Source organism: Megalops cyprinoides, chromosome 1, assembly GCF_013368585.1.
Source record: "Megalops cyprinoides isolate fMegCyp1 chromosome 1, fMegCyp1.pri, whole genome shotgun sequence".
Taxonomy (NCBI): domain Eukaryota; kingdom Metazoa; phylum Chordata; class Actinopteri; order Elopiformes; family Megalopidae; genus Megalops; species Megalops cyprinoides.
Window position 1 is genome coordinate 11,360,894 of NC_050583.1, and position 21,994 is coordinate 11,382,887.

Here is a 21,994-nt window from a genome sequence, read left to right on the forward strand (position 1 = left end):
AATGGGTTGTCAATTAAATTTGCAAATTAGCTTTGCTTATATCCATAAATACTCTTAAACAACGTGAATATCCTGATCTAGCTTCAGGGCCCAGCATGCTGATACGTATCAAAATGACATAGGAGACATGTGAAATGGCCCATTCATTTATTCTAAGAATAGATATGAAAGCAAACCAGTGCTTCTGCAGGCTGTTCTCAGAAGTGGATTCTGTGTTTTATTTGCCGGTCAAAGGAGCGGAACCCAGTTCCACCAGTTGTGTTTGGACTCAAACACAAGAAGTAAGAGTAAATTTCAGTCTTTTACCTAAAGTCTTTCTTTGTGTGAATAAATTGTAAATAGAATAACATACTGCAAATGGACAGAATGTAAATATTATCTCTTTCTCAGTTTGAAATAACTTACCAGAAGCAAGTTGGTTCACTTGTACCAACTTATTTTAAGTGATCTAAACTGAATGTAAGAATGTGAAAACAGCAAATAGACACAGTAAGTACAGCAGTGGCTAATGTAATAAGCATAACAGAAAAGAGGCACCATTAATGTATGAACAAATTAAATATTCTTAAATATTAAATTAAAATAAGTTTACACTGATATGCTCCAGACAGCTAATGACAACAAATCGAATTAGAAAAACAATGTGAGATTGGATCATGTGTCTAATCAGGAGGTCAGCAAACCGTCATCCAGCCCACTGACCTGTATGTGGAGCTCATCGTGAGCTGAAATAGTGTGAGTGTCAGCACTGCTTCACTGTCATATGACCTAAGACACCCTTCAAGGTAGGGGACATGGGAAAAGAAGAAGAGGCAGACAGAAAAATACAGTGACCATTAGTGGATCAGACTGAGGCATAAGTGTGGTGTAGTGGCAAGGACCAGGCCTTGTAATGAGACGGTTAATGAATGCTCCCCACTGGAGCACTGGCCGCTGTACCCTTGGGCAAGGTACTTAACCCAAACTTGCCTCAGTTAATAACCAGACATTTTCCACAAGACCTCTTAGTAGTACTAGCATGACGTCTGTAAGGACTGCACATCACCACAGCTATACCAGTGTGTGTTAGTTGGTTCTCGAGTTTGTCATACTGCCATTTAGGGTCAGTCTGAATAAATGTACCGCACAGGTGCCATTGGACAATGTTAGGCAATTTGCGGTAAAAGCCATTCACAACACATCAACTGTGACACATGGCAGATGCTATTCGTTGTAGCCTAGAGGCTAGGAAACTGGGCTTGGACAATGCAGGTGCAAATTCCAAGCAATTGCACTGCTGTTGAAAGTGGCTTGTGTGATAGCACTTCACCACAATTGCTTCAGGAAATAACCGTCTACATAAACTGATAAACGCATAAAAAATTCAGAATGTCTTTCAAACAGATAAATAATGTAATGCAACTGTAATACACCTGATTAGCATCAGAAATCAAGAGGAGCCGTGCCCCTTTCTGTAAACGGCGCAAAGATGAGGCTACGCACGCACACGCGTGTATTAAGAGGCACAACGCTGGCCAATTAGTGTACTGTACCTGAGAAACACCTGCTCCCCTGTCAGCACATTCCTCATGAGAAGAATACAGAGTCAGTACGTGGGAACACACACGCTGAGTGAAGTGTCTGCTGCTATTATTTGCAGCTGTCACCCGGCTCTAAAGCAGCACCGCTAATGAAGGTCGGATCAAAACAGACATCTGTACACTGTGTTCAGCCACCTAATGACCACATTATGTGCACCGCCTGCCTTTGTTTTCCTCATTAGGGCACTTTGTTCATTCAGTTACCCCCCCCCCCCCTCCCCCCACCCCCATCCCCCCCTCCGATTTCTGATTGTTATATCAGATACTGGCGTCTATATAAGGTCGAGGTGTGCCTGGAAAGACACAGAGAGAAAGGCGCCGGGTATCTCTTCCTGCAGTCTGAGAATTTCTTTTTCTTTTTATTTTCAGCTTTCTCGACACCAATGTGTAAGGGACTGTCCTATCTTCCTTCGTCATGCTTGGAGAAGTAAGTTTAATTTCAGTTTTATTCATATTCGTGTGGGTGAATTGTGTGTGTGTGTATGTGTACATGTGGTTTGGAAACTGAATACTGTACAAGCTCCATACTTGGCTGATCATGACCATCAAAGGACAATGTGCTTGCATGAACATTGGTGTATAATGTTTAAGCAAATATCGGTGTGCTCTAATGTGAATTTACCTCTTGGTGTTTTTCAGGGCAAAGGGGATGCGGGTGAAGCTCAGTCACCTGGCAGAGAAGCAGGACTGGGCACACAGACACAAGTAAATCCAATCAAACCGATTTTGCAGTTCGTCCCAAACCTTGATTAACGAGTAACAAATTCAAGCAAGATTTACCTTTTTTGCTTCTAATATAGTCTGATGTTTTATAAGTCCCGCTGTGGTTAGATTGAATGCCTTCTAACCCTGTGCATTGTATTGACTATCACACTCAGACACAGGTGCCCATCTCTCCGTTTTACTGTAAAATTGTGTGCAAGGAGGGAAATTCAGTCTAACTGCTTTGCCAGTTTGTCCTAAACTTTGAGTAACAAGTAACAGATTCAAGCAAGCTTTTACCTTTTTTTCTTCTAATACAGTCTGATGTTTGAAGTCCCACTGTGGATAGATTGAATGCCCTCTAAACCTGTGCATTATAGTGACTATTGACTATCACACTTCCTGTGTCTGTGTGTGTTGGCTTTGTGTGTTATAGCTGTGCTGTGAGCAGCTCCAAACAGAAGTTGAACAGACACTGTCCCATTTTTTTCTTTCTATACAGGGCTCAGGAGGAGAAGGTCCTACAGGATCTTGAATCTCTGCTCAACAGCAAGAGTAAGATGTACCTTCCTCTAACCTGCCTCTCCATCTCTGTACTAACCCTGTCCGTGTCACTGAAGATCTCTGTGGTGTGTGTGTGTGAGAGAGAAATGAAATCACAAAAGACAGAATCATTGTGAGGCATTGAAATCAGTTGGTTGAAATCAGTTGGTTCACCTTATTCATTATTATTATTTATTAGCAATTGCTAGTCTCTATCTGGAATTTTGACAGAGACTGGGTTGTGTTTTAATGTATAGCTCACGATAAAAGGGGAGTAATTTATGTTACGGCTCAGGATAAAGGAGTAATAGTATGGTAAAAATGTGGTGACATACTCTAAAATGCGGCATCAGAGGTGTAAAATACTCTGGTTGTACTGCACAGGGCTTTCACTCTCTGAACTTTGTAACATCTTACCTCTTTCTCAAACTCACTTTCTTCTTATTATTTTTTTGCCATCCTGTCCTACTGTAGAAATCCTATGTTGGATCTACCAGTCAGGTTGGATCCAACAGGTACCTAATACAGTGAGGTGTCTTGTAACTGGTGGGGTAAATAATATAGGCAGACACTGGCTGGAATATAATGTACTCAGGGTTTGATTTGTACTCCAGCATGCTGCCTCACTCTGCTGCCATATTCCCCAACAATACCCACAGTGTAGAAAAGTACTTCAGTAACGTGTCAGGTGATGGCTCACATCGACCGTCACAATGCACAGTCCCATCCTTTGTCACCAACCCTGTCGCTAACCCTTCCCCTGCGTGCTCATGTCTCAGTGGGCCAGCAGGTGTTCCGCTGGTTCTTGCGCTCCGAGTTCAGCGAGGAGAACCTGGAGTTCTGGCTGGCCTGCGAGGATTACCGGACCACTCCTGAGAGCAAGCTGGGGGCCAAAGCCCTAAGCATCTACAAACAGTTCATCAACTCCGAGGCACCTCAGGAGGTGAGGGAGGGGAGAGGAGGAGAGGGAAAAGGGAGGGGAGGGGTAGAGGTTGATGGGGGAGGAAATAGGGAGGGGGTAAAGCATAAATGTATAACATGTATAACAATGTATAACATGTAAAAATTGTAGCATGTATGAGTCAGTCTAGATAAGAGCATTTCTTAAATGAGAAGAATGTAATGTAATTAAGGACATGAGGGCAAGGGGCTTTAGTGAGAAAAGGGGAGGAGGGCTATGAGAGGAAAAGAACAACAGGTGGCAAAGGAGAAAAACTGCAGTGCATCTGCTGTGAAGATGAATATTGAGAAGTTCAGTCAAAACTCTGGTAAGGATCGAGGCTAGTAACTGAACGGTAGCTGGCTCAATTCCCCATTGGGGCACTGCTGTTGTAGCCTTGGACAAGGTACTTAATCCACAATTGCCTTAGTAAATATCCAGCTGTATAAATTAATAGAGTTGTAACTTGTGCAAGTCACTCTGGATCAGAGTGTTTATTGACAATAATGTAATGTAATGCAATGTGTGTAGGTGAATTTGGACTCCGAAACCAGGGAGGCTCTTACCAGCACGATTGAGGCGCCCACAGCTGACACCTTCGACAAGGCCCAGCAGCGCATATACTCACTCATGGCCAAGGACTCCTTCCCAAGATTCCTCCGCTCTTCATACTGCCAGGAAGCCCTGAAGGCTCTGTGAACTCCGCCCCCTACAGTCCCGGGGGACCAGACACGGCCTACCTGCTCACCACACTCACCGCAAGTGCCTCGGCTGGCATTATTGTCAATGTATTGTCTTCACGCATAAGTGCAACAGGTGTGTCATGTTAGCTTATGGCAGTTTTAAACACGCAAAAAAAGCTGACTTGTGTTCATGGGGATTGCATTAATCTAACAATCACTGTTCCAAACTTTGTAAATTTTGACCTGACTTTGTTGCTGTTGTATTTGCAACACAAGAGGAGATGTTGAAATTAAGTGTTATCATTTATTTAATTTAGGCTATGTCTCCATTGCTGCTGTGTAGTAGGGAAAAAAATAAAGAATTAATTTTAAACTGATGTACAACTAAAGCTGTCATAAATAAGCTGCAGTATGAAATGTTTGTTTTTGCACGTTCATGAGAAGTATCCAACCTTCACATTTAGATGACAGGTAAAATAAATATTCAGTATATGATTATAAATATCAGCTAATGTTATTTTTAGTTATGATGATGACTTTGTAAAAGTACCTCAATGAAGGTCCATTGTCTCCTCTTTGATCTCACAGAGGCTCTCTTGATGTTTCAGAGAAGTTGAGAATGTGTCACGCTCCCCTTTGTGTACATTTTAAGTCATTTTTGGTTGTGTATTTCATTACTGGCCACGCCTCTGCTATGTGGATGCAGGCAAATAAAAACCTCTTGCTTGTGTGTGACACTGTCAGAATTTGCATTAAAAGCAATAGCTTTGAGCAACATCTTGGCAGCCACGCTGACTTTGTTTGTCTCTGTTTCTAAGCTCACTAAGTTGCATGCCATCATTTCACACCACAAAAGCCCTTTAACTGGAAAAAGTTGGACAGAAAGGGCATTTGTGTGGAAGCCACACCTCCAGCTTTGACTCAAACGACAACAGACGATCGCAGATATCGCAAAAGGATGGAATTTTGTTGGCGCCGCTGTTCTGTCTCAGATTGCCCTAAACCCAAGCAGAGTTCTACCCAACAGGGGGAGGCGGCTCTGAACAGTCAGTGCATGCTGCTTGCCCTTGACAAATAAAGCTTGTGGGTATTTCCTATCAGGGTACTACAGCCACAAGTGTAAATACACTGCAAAAAGCAGCAGGCGAAACACAGGCCCACACACAAGGGCAGCTGGACACTGTATCCAATTAAACTGCTTCTTCTGTGGTGACTCACACACACATACACATCTGTTGCTCCACAGAGCGTATTTGTTTATCGCCATTAACATAAGTATTCACTCTTCAGGCATGGAGACAACTCTGGAACAAGAACACAATGTCTTTTGGGCAGAGAGAGGGAGGATGTTAAACCATTACTGATGTTATTGTGCAACATCTCGTGCAGCCCCGATTTTGCAATGTTTCACATTATAAAGTCATGAAAATTAAAGGTTATCAAACAAATCTCTGCAGACACGTGACCAGCACAGCACCCGTTCTTCTTTTCTAGGGCCCAGTGTTCTGTCCTTCCCTCCTGGGAAATAATGGTTCTGTAGCAACTATATTCCCAAATGTCCACCTTCTCGCCCGTTAGGACTGCACAATAGTGTATTTGTTGTTTGTATAGATGGGCTGTTAGGGTTGAGAGGAAAAGTACATGCTCCAAGGATAAGCATGATGGTTAAACGACTCTCCCTCTGTTGAGAGTCATGTTCATTCATCCCCTCTTCACTCCAGAACTATTCCCCTTTTATATGGTAGAGTTAGAGACAGGACGGCTCATATTGTCCCTTTTACACTGCAGAGCTAGAATCAGCCTGGCTCATTATGACCCTTCTTCCACTGTAGAGCTGAAACTAGGCAGGCTCCTTATGCGCCTTTCACACTGTAAATCTGGCTCATTATACCACTTTACCTCATTATTTTTACGCTTTACCTTGGAGAATGAATGGAAACATAAGAAGTAATAAATTATCAAGAATACTTTTACTGAATTCAGCTTTTTTTTTTAAAGGCCTGCTGACATTACTCCTTTAAATGCTTGTGCATGAACATTTACAAAAAGAAACATTGTTTTTGTGATAATACAATTCCTGTTCTTGACTTTTTCTTGTACCTTGTGGGTAATAATTATTGAAAAATTAGACTTTTAACTTGGATTCTGCTGTGGGAAAATTTCAACTTCATTTCTCACTAAAGATACCCTGTTTCAACAGCACAAAAGCATACAAATAAGCAAACTGTATTTGGAAGTATTTATATATTGATTTTTTAAACCATGGCAATATGGTTTAATGATCCAATTTGTATTATTGTGGCAAATATGAAGATACGATTTATCTTCTGGAAACATGAGTTACTTTACAAACATTCCTGCCCTCAGTCTCTGATGTAATCTTTGTGACTATTTAATAACATTCAAATGCATTTTATAAAATGATCAACTAAAACTTAAAACAAACTATTTCTGGTGGTTAAAAACAAACACCAACAATATGCCATATACCTGAAATAGCAATCAGGGCAACCACGTGGTGCTCTTCAACTGCCAAACTGTACCATGGATGTACATGTTCATCAATCATAAAGCTATGTCCTATGGACAGTGGGGTCCACTTTCACAAACTCCTTCGTCCAGTTCATGTCGGATAAGCAGATCAAAAGCTTTGCTGTCATTACATTTTCGTTTTTACTTTCCCTTGGTCAAAGTTGGTCAGTTGGCTAAGGACTGCGCACTGACACACATTTGCTGCCCCCTAGTGGACGACACGCACAGAATAAACGGCAATGGCTGGTCCACTCTGACCCCCTGGCCTCAAGCGTTACAGTGGGACAGCAGGTGTGGGGTCTCTATTTGGAGGAGCTGCCTGCTGGGTGTGCGGGTCCGGAGCCTTGTCCCTCACTGCCTTTCAGCACGCTTAGCCGCTTGTGCAGTGACGAGCTCGCTCGCTGCGTGACCTCCTGCTCTATCTTGTTCCTGATGGCCACCTCCAGGCCCTGCAGGGTAAAAGTACAGGATCAAGTTAGGGACAGACAGTGCTTTTACTCAGGGGGTTTCTGTGGAAGCCTCCTTCCCACTGTCCTGACATCAACAGGTTGGTGACAGCCTGAAAACAGTCATCCATTAAACAAAAAAACAAGCAGGTAATTGTAAGGTCAGATATACAGCTAATGTTAGACACATTCAAGCCTCTAAAATCGACTGTTAATCACTGACATCAACCAAGTCAGGGGTTCGTATCCACACCCCATAGCTAGACTAGCCTATCATGGAGTGTGTCCGAAAAATAGGTCTGACTGCTTAAACAGATTTACTTCTCCACCATCTAATTGTATTTGTACATAATTCAAACACAACTTGATACTTCCAAATTACAAAACGCCAAACTTTTCACATCTCCTTCTGCTTCATCATAATCTTGATCTGTGTTCAGCTTTACATCATCACAAACCCTCCAGCTCCCCTAAAAATACTATTCTAATCATATGTCTGTGCACTCTGGATAGCTTATCTCATTATATTCATCTTACATCCAAGTTACACTGGATAAGATTTAGTACCTTGTCAGTGCATGGTTTCATACTGATTGATCAATACTATTAGTATCAGATTTATTACATTACATGCATTTAGCAGACACTCTAGGAGTGACTCCTGGAGTGACCTCCAGGACAACAAAAAGTGTATCCATTCAAGTTAAATGAGCAACAGTATCAGACTAGGATAACAACGCTCCCAGACCAGTTTTTGCAAATCTGTATATTCCTACATGTGGAGAACACATCTTCAGAACCAGTAACTTGGCATTTCTGTACATGACAATTGTACTGTTACAAAGACAAACGATAACTTGTTAAATATTACTTGTTATGCACTATACCCACGTATTATTATTCCATATTGTTATATTGATGGATGTATCGTGATTTTTGGAGACTCGGCTTCGGTTACGTGTATGACCACGGGAATCTCACCTTCTTCAGTTTCTGCTGCTGTACCACCTGAGCCTTCTTAGGGGCAATGATTCTCCCTGTTAACATAAAATGGACCATTCACTTAGATGACCGGATCTGACCAGCTACCTACGTATACTAGATACCTACCAATAAAGGATAATGTCGTCCTAAAGAATACCATAACAAGTTAGCTGGCTAGCTAGCCCAGTGTATGGGCAGTGATTTAACAATATCGATTTAAATAATACAACTACGAGCCACCATAATACCTAGCACATAGCATAACCTTACTAGGAAAAAGCGAGCTAGTCCATGCACTCGCACTACCGCGCTTCCATTTTGGCTCTGCTGTTAACATTCATTACAAGGCTCATGTTAGAGAGTAGGAAGCCGGGTAGCTTGTAAACTACGTCAAGTAAAAACCGAGCCACAATGACGGGCGGATCCCGATGTCGTTATTTATTTATTTATTTATTTAATCTCACCAAAGGAAGTAAGTATGGGAATCAGCAGTGGACGCGACATTCCGCCGGCACTTACCTCCTTTCTTAGGCCCCTTCACCTTATTTTGCTGCTGTTTTTTAGCACCTCCTGGTCGTTGTGCTTTAAACTTTTGCTTTCCTTGAGCCATGCTGTCTGATCACTTCAGCAACCCTCTACCGTAGAGTTTCAAAATAACTACAGGAAATAGGTAATAGACGTCTGGACGCGACCCTTAAATTGCATTGTGGGATAGGGAAGGACTGACGAATAACAGTGTCTGCAGCTTTCACAGGAGATCCGACAATTTCACTTGACAGCGAAATTTGTTAATACTGTACAAAGAGAAAAGAAGCTAATTCGATTCGATCAGACTTCCTTGGTGTCCTAGATATATCGTCATTCATAATTTATGGCCATTTTCACTGAAATCTTTGTTCTGTGCTGAAATGGTACCTGTGAGACCAGAAAAAATGACAACGAATCGGGACTCAGGTAGTCTGTTCCTTGTTCTTTATTTGACTTGACGTGAAAGGCATTTCTTTCTTTATGTTATGCAGTATACAGCATATATTGATATATTTAAAAAAAACATCCAGTTTTAACCATTTCCACAGAATACAAAACTGAACCCTGTTGTGGTTAATAATACCTACATAGAGAGGCCTTCTCACATAACACTATTAGCCATATTCCCTGCTGGTTCACAGGGCAAGACCCATAAACCAGGCCAGCAATACTGTGTACTTTGATTAAAGAAAAACAATCATTTGTAGGAAAACCATCTGGATCATGCACACAGCAGAATCTTACATTTGAAAAGAAGAAAAAGTGCCAGGGACGCAATGTGAAAAAAAAAAGTGAAAGCCTGGCTTCAAGCCAAATACAGTACTGTAAGAGACCTGTCTGTGTTAGATGGCTCCTAAGTCAGTTTGCACTTCTGCTTTAAAACTAAGGTTGTTTACAACAGCCATGAATTCTGCCAAGTGTATTCATTCCAAAGCCATGAAAGGCAAGGGGCTTTGTGATAGGTTAGTCCATGAAGACTGATGGATAGCAGGAAAAAAAGCCCCGAGCAGACAGCAGAGGACTATAATCATTACGTGAAACGTTTTTTAAACTCTGAGGAAGTCACCTGTTGGTGTACATTACATTATTGTCATTTAGGAGATGCTCTATCCAGAGCAACTTACATACATAGGTTACAGTTTTATCCATTTATACTGTTGGATATTAACTGAGGCAACTGGGTTAACTGGGTTAAGTACCTTGCCCAAGGGTACAGCAACAGTGTCCAAGTGGGGAATTGAACCAGCAACCAGGTGTAGATACCCTGTCTCAGATGAACAGACAAAAAGGTGCAGTTTGGGGAATTTTACAGTGAAAGAAGCACGCTGGCAGTTCACCGTATTGTTAGATGCTCGGTGTGCAAAGCCCAGTGTTGTGCGAGAGAGGCCTCTCTGTCATGTTCTTAAACAACAGTTCATCACCAAGAATCACAGAAATATGATCACAGTCAAAGAATAATCATCATGATAATAAACAAACCATTTCTTGTACCATAAATGAAACAATCTGTTTTACACGGACAGTGACACAGTTGCTACATTATTCTCAAATGTTACTGCTCCCCTCCCTTCTTACTGTTTCTCGAACAAAAAAAAACAAAGACATTGAAGTGTTGATTAGAACCGTCCCTCCGTGTAAATCTGACACATGACAAACACGTTGTGATGATGTCGGCTTCTAGAACTGTCCCAGAATACGGAACAGTGTGGATTGGAACAGCAAAATCAGAGGTGGCCACCCTCATCCCAAAGGACTCTAAAATTGGCTGGGTACTGTATATAGTTGGGTTTTTTTTCACCATTGGGGCTCCCTGTGGCTGCTGTGGTACCTGGAGGGGGGCAGCTGGAGAGCCTACAGGTCAATCTCACTGCAGTAAGAGAAACTGCAGTCTCAGCTGACATACAGTGACCTTGCTCTGTATCCAGCGAACAAGGCCAGCGAGCACACACCGCCATACCTGCCAGTCCTCGTTAGCATGCACATCCCACTGTCTGTCAGCCTGTCTGTAGGTCTGTACGTGTGCCTGTGACGGTTTGTGTGTGTGAGTGAGTGTGTCCTTTGATTTGTTCGGGTGCTCCCCCCCCCCTATTCTGTTCCACTTCCCAGTTTGTCTGCTAGTGTGTGTCGACGTTCTGTCACTGTCTCTTCGTCTGTCTGTCTGTCTGCTTGTCTGTCCCCTGCTCTTTGTGTTCCTTATTGTGGTTTCAGCTGGTAGTGTAAGGCAGTGAGTAGCGGAGGCCCCTTGGGCAGGGGCCCGTGACATTCAGTACAGTGCGTGGGTCTATTTACTGCATGTAGAGGAGGTACGGTACAGTAACAGGAAACGCTATGCATCGAAATGCCAGTCTCTTCTGCTGCAGCTGCGGCTTGGGATTGAGCAAGTTCTTGGTTGGAGCAATTAAATATTTTTTTTTTTTTTTTTTTGGCTCTTATCAGCCTCAGAATTCAGTAACGTGAAGTAGTTTCAGGGCTCCATTTAAAAAAATCTACTTTTTCATAAAAACATTTCTATAAAATTTTCTAAAAAGGATAAACAAAAAAAAACGTTCATGTAACATTTTGGTTCCGTGCAATTTCATAACTCACTTAATTATTGATTCTTACTATATTGATTAGTCTTTTGTTTGGCATTACTTATGTTAGCTTATAGACTATTGCACATTCTTTACACAAGAATTGAACTTCATATATTTACATACAGGCTGAAAGAGGACTGCAGCGTATCTGTTATACTTTATACTAAATTAAGAAAAATGTATTGGTTTTACCCTCATGGAAGAACTGTACAACATGTAATGACAAAACCAGCTCATGGACATGAAATATATCACACATATGTCTCTTTGCCTCTGACATATGAAATTCACATAGCTAGAAATCTAAGGTTTATACTCGAATATGTTTTCATACAATCTTCATAAATTTCTAAGACATGTTAATAAAGATACCGATTTTTCATTTCTATATACTCGCAATATAAGGTTCTTCCATTGGGATGGAGCTGATGGTAGCTTATCACCTTTTTGAGCCATACGGTGGTGATGTCTGGGATAGACTGAAAGCACAACACACCTGGAAAGGAAGAGTGAGGAGACCGATCTGCACAAGTTCAGGGATCCAGGCTGCCAAAAGAGGGAGAGGAGGGAGAAGACAGACGAGTGAGGAGAGAGAGAAGTGAAAGAAGGAGGGAAGGATACTGTGTATGTATGTGCCTGTGTGTTTCTGTGTTTATGTGTGTGTGTGTGTGTGTGTGTGTGTTTGTGCGCACCATGGGACACGTGTGTGAGGATTACGGTGCATACTCCAGTATGTGTATAACTGTGTATGTGGTAGTATTATGTGTTACAGTGTGTCTGTGAATATGGTAAAGGATCCAGGTGCAGTTGCACATGGCGGCCAGCGGGGGTCCCTAAAGTGCAGTGAGGCGCCCAGTCAGCGCAGCCTGCAGCTCAGAAGGCAGGAAGACACCCAGCTCAGTGATGATCCCTCCAGTGATAAGCTGGTGGGGGGTGACATCGAACGCTGGGTTCCACACCTCAATGCCTGCAGACAGACATACAGAGAGAGAGAGAGAGAGAGCGAGAGAGAGAGGGAGAGAGGGAGGACACAGAGACTGACTTCACAGATTGTCAAACAGTTTTATCTTAGGTAAAAGCACAAGAGCCCATTTCTACTGCTGTAGCGTATTGTCAATGTTGTATCTAAATCCATCTCCTCCCCCTACCATCCCGTTTTTTTCCCAGCCATAATCCTCCAGAGGGACACTTGGTTCTGTTAAAATTAGCTCTTAATTCCCAAGATCAATGGGGCTGTTAATTGAAGTCTTCTAATTAATTTAACGTAAGTCACTCAGTATTGGGTGAAGGTATATGAGCTTCGCCAAAGGATTAATTAAAGAATAGCATTTAGATCTCAATTACTCTAATCAATTAAAGATCCTGCTGGAACCCCTGCCCTATTGTTTTTCTTCCTTTTCATCTTCACTCTCTGCGTTTCCGTGACCTCCCCCCATCTTGCCTCCATTTCCCACCTCTATCTATCCCCCTCTCTCCCACCTGGGGCAGCGATTGGCACGCCGTTGATACTGGTCAGCTCCTCAGGGGGGCGCTCTTCGATCACAATATCTCTCCCACTCTCAAGGCTCAGGTCACAAGATGTGCTGGGGGCCGCCACGTAGAAGGGTATCCCATGGTGCTTTGCGGCAATGGCCAGCTGGTAGGTTCCCACTTTGTTGGCGGTGTCTCCGTTGGCAACAACTCTGTCCGCCCCAACCACCACCGCTACAGACAGAGCCACAAAACAGGGTGTCAAAGGGCCACAATGGACACCTACATTTACATTTACATTTGTTAATTTGGCAGACGCTTTTATCCAAAGCGACTTACAAGTGATGCAGAGTACAACACAAGCAAAAAGCCACATAAGGAGTCAACAATATTAAAAGGAACCTCAGAGTAGAGAGTAATGTCAGAAAGTATAAGAAACTAAAAGACACACACACATACACACACATACAATCACACACAGAGCACAGCCCAGCATATCAAATGTGAGCCAGACTGGAGTGAGCAACACAAGACCACAGTGACACACACACACACACACACAAACTCAAAAAGAGCAACTCTGCAGCCCCCTGCTGCCAGCCCGACCTGTGATGCCCCTCTCCCTCATGGTGAGGGCTGCCATGCTGTCAGTGATGAGGGTGGCGGGGAAGCCCTCTGCCACCGCCTCGTAGGCCGTCAGCCTGGCGCCCTGGTTGTAGGGCCGGGTCTCGGTGCAGTAGACACGCTTCAGCCGGCCTAGCGCGTGCAGTGAGCGTACCACCCCTGGCCAGAACACACAGAACGCAGATGGAAGGTCAGGAGACAGCAACACACAGCAACAGCAGTGTATTTTTGATGTGCTGGTCTCATTATTTTTCACTTCTGGTTGAATCTGAATCCATAGTGCTTCTCTTGGCCTCTTGACCCCAGAACACAAAATCGCAGCTCAGGTTTGACATCACCTAACATCAGCTGTGAAATCACACACCAAACAAACTTAAATACATAAAAAAACTCCGATTTTAAATTAAATTCAGTATACATCAACTTTTCATCACAAGCATTTGGACCAGGCAGTAAAAGTAATCTGGATGATGTCACAGGATCCCAGACAAAATTACTTGTCTGGGTTCATATCGACAGACAATAGTGGCAAATTGATATAGTGAGAAGTCTATGGTGACTGCTTTCCCTAAGAGTAAACTCACTGATTTGTGCACCGTTATACTGATGCTTGTCATTTCTTAATGTTCAGTATTTTCAACACATATTACTGCAACAAGCTACTCTCAGTAATGAGCCACCTACCCTGTGCCTCATTAATCATTTACTTTACAAAGCACGGAAATATTCTGATGTTATATTCATGTATTACAGCTAATGATCCATCCAGTGAAATGTAAGCAGTGATATAGCAATATTTTGGATCAACAGCAGAATAAATGAACACAATCGTGATAATATAATACAAATGCAATACCAATAATTTCATTGCAATAATTTATACCTCAAACAACAGAGTAGAAGACTCGTGTTTATTTGAAAACAATACTATAATATCTTACAAGAGTACTCATAATAGCAACCATTACTTTCCACTAATGTCACAATAAGCAGCCTGAAAAACCTCACCACATATCAGCACTCAATACCGTTTCATACAACGCTACTCCGATGGGAAAACAAAGCAGACAGGAAAATTATCAGCAGGATTTAGGCAAAGTCATTATTTAGCATGAAGCCACAGTAAATAAATCTGAAACTCTGACATTTCACTGAAACAAGCACTAGTGGAGTATCAAATGACTAAAACATCATCAAATTACAGAAAATAAATCAGGCATGGCCAGCTAAAGCTGCACAGGAGCCTTAAGGTCTCTCAACTGTTTAAGCGACATGATTATCTGGATGGAAAATCAGTTCACCTGTTGAACAAGGGCTAAATCGGTTAGTAAACGAAAGGTCACAACCTCCCAGGGGAACCGGCACTGCTTATCGCCCGGCAGAAAGAGCACGGCTCTCCCTCTTTCCCTGAGTCTTACCGAGGGCGGTGCCGTAGCCGGCGGTGGCCAGGGATCCCGTGTTGCAGTGCGTGAGGATGGTGACTGAATCCCGGGGGACCCCGGACAGGATGTGCTGTGCCCCGTAGTTCCCGATCTTCCTGTTGTCATTGACGTCCCTCTCCAGCATCTCCTCGATCCAGCCAATCACACTGCGGGGGGGGGGGGGGGGCAGAGGGAGGAGCCAGACGTGTTACACATACTGAGTGGCGTGAGATTCACCCGTGCATGTCTTGGATTTTTCACCGAGTTGACGAGTCTGTAAGAGTTGCCACGTAATGAAATAGATAACATCGTTTCACAGTGTACAGGTTATTGAGTGATAGTTTAAAGTTGATTCAATATACCTACAAGTTTTCCAGTTACACATGATGCCCGCACTCTTCAACACTCATCTCCACTCACTCTTCAATACTCATTTTTCTCAAGCTCTTTCTGTGCACTTCTCTCAGCTCTTCTCTCTCTCCCCCTCAGCTACACAGCTGATTTTGTCCTCACTTACTCCCTATTTTTTTCCCCTCATTCCCTCAGTGGACCTCTCTCCTGCCCTTTTGCCTTTTCCTGGCTTCCCCCCTTTCTCTCCCACTTCACCTCTTGCATCCCCTAAGGGGTACATCCACATTTTAGCATGTGATATCTAGCCTTGCACCTTTCTGATGTATGGCCTGATCACAACCCCAGGTGCAAACATCAGTTGTTGGAGAGAAAGAAAGTCTGAAATTCACTGCAGTGGAAGTTATGGCTTGCTAACGACCGCGGAGAACTCACTAGGTGTTCATCTTTTATGCATTTCTTCCAGCCCTGAAAGCCAGCCAGCACGATCAGCTCTACCATACCATTAGGCTATAGAAACCATTGCTGGTATTCTGTACCGGCACAACATGCTCAATAAAATGAGTAATACCAGTTATATTAATTAACAGCTGCAGCTAGCTAAATGTACAAAACCAACCAGCAGATAAAATGTAGTCCCCCCCCCCCCCCCCCAAGTGTTACCCACTATTGATATGTACTGCATCTCAATAGACTGTTTAGGCACCAAAACACAGTTGTGCTCTGATATAGAATCTTGAATGCGCACTTGAGAATCGTCATGGTAACTCAACTGCTCTCGCTGGGTGCCGGGAACAACGTAGGCACGGATTTAAATGAATGAGCACATTTCACGGCAGCGTACTTCTTAAGAGATTCCTACAGAAGTGCAATTTCAACAGAGATTTTTATCTCTATTATATGCAAAGTCATCATGAACCACACGAACTGACGCTCTGAACACTCTGACTGAATAAGAATTGAACAGAATGAGCAAACTATCACGGGTATCTGCAGCGCACAATAGCTTAACGTAATTGGAGCTGCCATTTTTTTTAATTGTTAATTGATTTTTCTACAAAGGCGCCGTCGGTGTCCTCTCCTGAAAAGAAAAAAAAAAACGTGCTTCCTGGCAAGACTCTGCTCACTAACGCCGCACAATTCATTTGCAAATCCAGCTCGTCGAGAAAAGGGCCCGGGAATCAAATGCCTCCGGTTTGCTCAGGTTTCGCATCGGCTCCAGCATTCGCACACCGAGAGCAACCAAAGGAGTAATCGATTAATGTGTTTATATGTGAAAGAGCCCTAACTCACTCTCTCAGCTCGCTGGACTGACTTCTGCTTGCCTCCTATCTCTCTCTCTCTCTCTCTCTCTCTGTCTGTCTCTCTCTCTCTCTCTCTCTCTCTCTCTCGCTCTCAATCTCTCTGCTCAGTTGACCTTTTTCCATCTCTCAAATTCAAAAAAAGTACTTTACTTGCATGACAGGCTACACTGCATCGCAATAGGTATGGACACAGGAAAGATCCACAAGGAAGAACACAACATAACCAACCAATTAAGAAGTATCCATAAAATCCGAAAGCCATTGAACTAATTAGGCCAATTAATTGTAATTGTGATAGCTATTACTTCCCCGTCTTGCCCTATAGATGGACTGTACTAAAACTAGCTGAGCTGCCATCTTCAACAGATTCAGCATGTTCCCCAACAGTATTTTTACACTCTCTATCTTACAGCTTATGCCTTTGGGGAATCTGGGGACAGGATGATCCGAACGGGGAGGTAATTTTGGCAGGAAAGACGGAAATGTTCCTCCATCTCATCGCTTCCGAGGCTACGCTGGTCACACAGCCTGGTCTCTTTGCCTCATCAGGGCATTTTGAGACAACCTTTTTTTTGATCGAAAGACTGTAAATATGGATTCCATACCTGGCTGTATGTTACTCTCACTCTGGTATCTTTGACCATCACAAGGTGCTCTGTTAGATAGTAGCGCCTGTTCATGCCCCAGTAATATTAAAGGCTGTTTAATTGTGTATCTTAATGTCAGTCAACTATGTATATATTTGTATTCTTTGACTCAATTTCTTAATGTTGAATGTCAAAGCTTCTCTTATTTTTCTGCTGACTGTTTTCTCAGGCTGGTTTTATTTGCTTTTTTTTTGGTTTTTAAAAAAATTATTGAGTTTTTTGAACCTTTGCTCTTTTGGCTCATTTTTGTGAGTGTTGGCCAGTGTCTCCACTGTATGTACCGCTGATTGGTCTAAGCTGATTGTGAAGGCTTTATGCTGGTATGCATGCGCTTTTCGAATTCTCTACTTATAAAAAATAAGTGGCCTAATTCAACTCTGTAGGCATTACCTGGTCCATTTTAAAGATATGTAAAAGATTTTTACAACTGAGTGATCTTTACATTACATTACATTCATTTAGCAGACACCATTATCCAGAGCGACCACCAGAACAAATCTTTCCCTCTCCATCTCTCACCTTATTTGACTTCACCTTGCCTCCCCTTCCTCCCTCTACATATTTCCTTAGTTGACTTCCCCTGGCCTCCTCCACCTCTCTCTCTCTGTCTCCCTGTACCTCTCTCTCAGCTGCTCGGTCGACTTGTCCATGCTCTCGTTCTCTGTGAACTCCATGAGCTCTCTGGCGGCTCGGCCCATGTTGACCGCGGTGGGGCGGGCGGACGTCAGGTGGCTGAGGGAGTCGCGGATGAAGGACACCAGGTCTTCCCCTCCACCTCCGGCCTGCAGCTCCACGGCAAGGCTCAGGCACCCCACGATGGCAATAGCGGGGGCGCCTCGCACCTGGGGGGAGACAGGCACCTTGAAGTTAGCGCACATAACGCCATGTGGACTGCACTTGCAATGTGGAAAGAAGAGACGGATATGTTTACCCACACTAACAGACTGCTCAGGTGATTCAGAAGGAGGGACTATGACATAAAGGGGTGGGGCATGGATTATGACATCACCAGGGTCTTAAAATGTCTCCAGGAGCAGTGTTCTGGGACCTCTGGCATAGCCTGCCACACCCACTCACTGCAGTGTGTGTGCCAGGTTGAACTATATCTGTGGATTCACATCCAGGTCAAGGTTCAACCACTACAGCTCCATAAATGAAATACTGCTGGCCAATGCCTCAGCAGCAGGGCTGCTCTAAGCTCATCCTGATAGGCTTCAGTGTCTACAGGATTCCTTTCCAGACAGGAACCACAACCATCTCAATCCACACTAATTGAACCAAATTCCCTCCCCAATTCTTGCCCTGGTCTGAGTATCTGCTGCCCTGAAGCACAGGTCTAAGATCAGGATGCCCACCCCCCACACAAGGATGCCTGACTATTTAATGTGTATTTTTGACACTTGACAATATTTGATAGTGTTTTCCAGTTTAAGGATTGTTGTAAAACCAGCTGGTTTGGAGGCCTTAAGAGCCAGAGTTATGCAGCTCTGCCTTGTGCCATAAACCAGCATGATCCAGAAAGCCTGCAGCCAGATAGGGATGGACTCACTAACGTATTCAGAGAGTGTTGGACTGGCCCAAAGACAAAGAGGAGATGAAAAAGATCAAGGTGTGATCCAAAGTTATAATGCGAAAGTGTGTGGGCAGTGACAGCGTGTGTCTAGCGCTGAACAGAAAAAGGGAAACTAAGGCTGATACTTAGATAGGAAGCCATGCGTATAGCGGTCGGCGTCAATAATTTTTTATCTCGGCATTATAAGCTTGCATAAATGCTTTTAAAGAAATCGATTAAATCAATTAGAGCATTGATTTCCACGATTGCCATCAATTATGACCTCATGCGATACACTGTTGTCTAAAACCTTAAAGGTACAGGTGTCAATACAATAAACCATTAATAAGAGTATAATAAATAATTTCTGAAATATTCATTAATCGTGTTAAGGCAAAGATTAAGCTTACGACACAAATTAATGACTGGACTGGACGATCTGGCGCGGTAAGTTCTCAGTCATTTACGGTCATCTGAGTATTGTAGTGATGTGCAGTACGTGAACGAACGAATCTTTTTGAACGAATCTTTGAGGTGTACTGAGCGTAGTGAATCGCTAGTCTAAAAGATTTGTTCTTTCCTCTTTGCAAACATGCGCGTTGATTAGCTGGCATAGCAGCTATCAGCCTCCCTCCAGTGGATATTAGCTATGCGGTCTGTCCATGAAGCAGCCTATCACAAAACTGTATCAGCAGTATGTTCATGACGACAACTAACCAATGGCTGAAATGGTAAAACACTCGAAGCACCTCCCAATGGCCATCTCGGCACAGCGGCTCGGTGACTATGCTGACCATGGTGATTATAGCATGATGTGACTGACTCAGGAAGACTCGAAACGCCCCTACTGTGAACTGTGTACTGAATGACCTGATGTACTGTTGAAAAGGTTCGTTCAGACTCAAAAGATCCGGTGACTACGAAGACTGTAAACCCCCCTTACTGACCTGATGTACTGTTGACAAGTTCTCAGTACAACGGTTCGTTCAGACTCGAAAGATTCTCTATGTTGACGATGAGACCCGAAATGTTCTCAGTACAATGGTTCTGTACGACTCCAAAGAGTACTGCGTGAAACATCCTCTACTGACTGACCTGAATCACTGTTGAATAGTTCAGTAAACTACAGTGGTCTTGTGGATTATTTTAATTATGATGCTTAGACTACTTTTGTAGTACTATTGTACTTTTGTACAACTTTTGTACAATCAACCGACTATCGATAGTCGGTTGATAGTTAGCCACTGCTGTTAAGGAACTGTGTGTTCCCATGATTCTTTTTGTTTTTGTCGTTAGCTGTTGTTTATGATTAAACGTAAGATTATGTTCTTCCTTTAAATATGACCTCTTTTGAGACTTTGTTATGTAGGCTATGTTACTTTGTTACACAGTTATGTTAGGTCATGTGTGTGCGTGTGATTCGCAGTTAAACTGTCTGGAAACCGGTATAGCTGCGCCTTAAAATCGTGATACTTCTGGTTTAAGTAGGCTAGTACAGTTCTGAAGCACAGCTAAGCTATCTGACAGAGCGATTGCCCCATTGTGTCTCTGCTCATTCAAAATAAATATCGCCGCGAGAGACTTAGCTTGGGGTCGGTCGAAACCATTACGCCCTCAGTCTGACTTTTTATTTTAGTGCCACAATCAGGACACACAAACAAACTTCATTCAAAATATTCAACTAAACAACAAAAACGCATCCCAAGGTGGGCCCTTTTGTAACTGGAAGAACAACTGGAACTGGAAGAGCAACTGGAAAACCACCCCCCCCCCCCCCCCCCCCCCCCAACCCCCATCCCCCAAAAAACTTGTAAAACGAAGTTATTCGTTTCGGATATAATCATAGCTCTGTTTTCCCTCAGTGCATTTTTTTTAAGTTTTAGCAAATGACATGTACTTATTATAAGCCTACGCGTTAAAATGTGGGGTTCTATTACCTTCCTAAAGATGAAGTATACTTTGCGGCTGCATGATTGTTTGAATAGCATGGTGCAGTTTCACGTTATGGATATCATGATTTTATCATTTGGTTTCATACGTGCTGTTTTCCCGCGGAGCAGGCTAATAATGGACATGATGTTTGGAACAATGTAGGTTATTTTTTTAAATGCAATAAAACTACAGATTCGTGTATGCCGCCCGACCGGATATGGAAATGAACGAATCAGTGAGTCAAAGATTCGAATCATTTTATTGTACTGAACGAAAGGAACCGAACCACTAAAAAGAATCGTTTTGAACGCCACATATCGATATATTTACGACAACAGTCAGTTCTTCGTGACGTAGAAGGAGGCTATCCGACTGTCGTTGATTAGCTAGATAGCTAACTGACGCTGAGCAGATAATGTCAGAACATGAGCTCACTGCATATCTCCAGCGAAATAATCCGTTTCCGCGGCACTAGCGACAGGCAGTCAGGGGGCACTCCGTGCACTTAGCTACCATTTCACACCTTATGATCAGAAAACAAAAAACGCTTGACACTATGATAAATACAAAGCTAGATACATATATATATATATATCGTGCACGCATGCAGCACGCCTATGAGCATGTGGCTGAACACGTTCATGCATTCGTATGCAAATGAACATAGCTAGCTACAAACAAGCGCGACTACATGCACATACGCTCACACAAAGACCAAGCCCGCACTCCTACTGACACAAAGACAACCACACTCACACAATGATGCAACTGAAAACATTATTAATGTACAGTTTTCCTGTCACAGGAAAATGCCACAGGGACACGGCTCGGAAGACAGTGCGGTCTTGCCTTCATTGACTTGATCGCCTCATAGCCGTCCTGGACCGAGCGGATCTCGTCGTACACAGTCTCCTGCGGGAGAAGCAGCTGATTAAGAATTTGCAGGGACCCGGGCCGGTACCGGATCGCTTCCAGCGTCATGGCGCTTGAGATAAAAACCGTACTCGTCACTCGTGAGACACGGCACACCGATCTTCTTTCTGTCGTTCTCAAATGTTATCCGGGAGCTAAAAGTGGATCGGAGGCAGAAACAAATGGCTGGAAAATTAATGCGGAAACCCAGAACCTCACATTGACATACAGACACGGAACCACGTGTCCTCTCTGGCAGGAAACTCTGCC

The 21,994-nt window shown here is 43.2% G+C and overlaps 3 protein-coding genes across 3 annotated transcripts; 1 reads left to right on the forward strand and 2 right to left on the reverse strand.

Annotated features, from left to right (window-relative positions):
* The first annotated feature begins 1,900 nt into the window (after window positions 1-1,900).
* Window positions 1,901-5,225, forward strand: si:ch211-196h16.12 (regulator of G-protein signaling 5). The gene is made up of 5 exons (XM_036528240.1): window positions 1,901-2,007; window positions 2,220-2,285; window positions 2,785-2,837; window positions 3,605-3,768; window positions 4,297-5,225. Exons 1-5 carry the CDS (start codon window positions 1,964-1,966, stop codon window positions 4,462-4,464), a joined length of 495 nt encoding a protein of 164 aa, XP_036384133.1. The 5' UTR covers window positions 1,901-1,963; the 3' UTR covers window positions 4,465-5,225.
* Window positions 5,226-6,451: 1,226 nt separating this feature from the next.
* On the reverse strand, window positions 6,452-9,058 carry c1h19orf53 (chromosome 1 C19orf53 homolog). The gene is made up of 3 exons (XM_036528253.1): window positions 8,930-9,058; window positions 8,408-8,463; window positions 6,452-7,429 (listed from the first exon to the last, which is right to left on the reverse strand). Exons 1-3 carry the CDS (start codon window positions 9,018-9,020, stop codon window positions 7,283-7,285), a joined length of 294 nt encoding a protein of 97 aa, XP_036384146.1. The 5' UTR covers window positions 9,021-9,058; the 3' UTR covers window positions 6,452-7,282.
* Window positions 9,059-12,137: 3,079 nt separating this feature from the next.
* mri1 (methylthioribose-1-phosphate isomerase 1) lies at window positions 12,138-21,994 on the reverse strand. The gene is made up of 6 exons (XM_036528227.1): window positions 21,662-21,994; window positions 17,947-18,170; window positions 15,027-15,196; window positions 13,591-13,767; window positions 12,994-13,218; window positions 12,138-12,481 (listed from the first exon to the last, which is right to left on the reverse strand). The coding sequence occupies exons 1-6, from the start codon at window positions 21,791-21,793 to the stop codon at window positions 12,348-12,350; spliced, it is 1,062 nt and encodes a 353-aa protein (XP_036384120.1). The 5' UTR covers window positions 21,794-21,994; the 3' UTR covers window positions 12,138-12,347.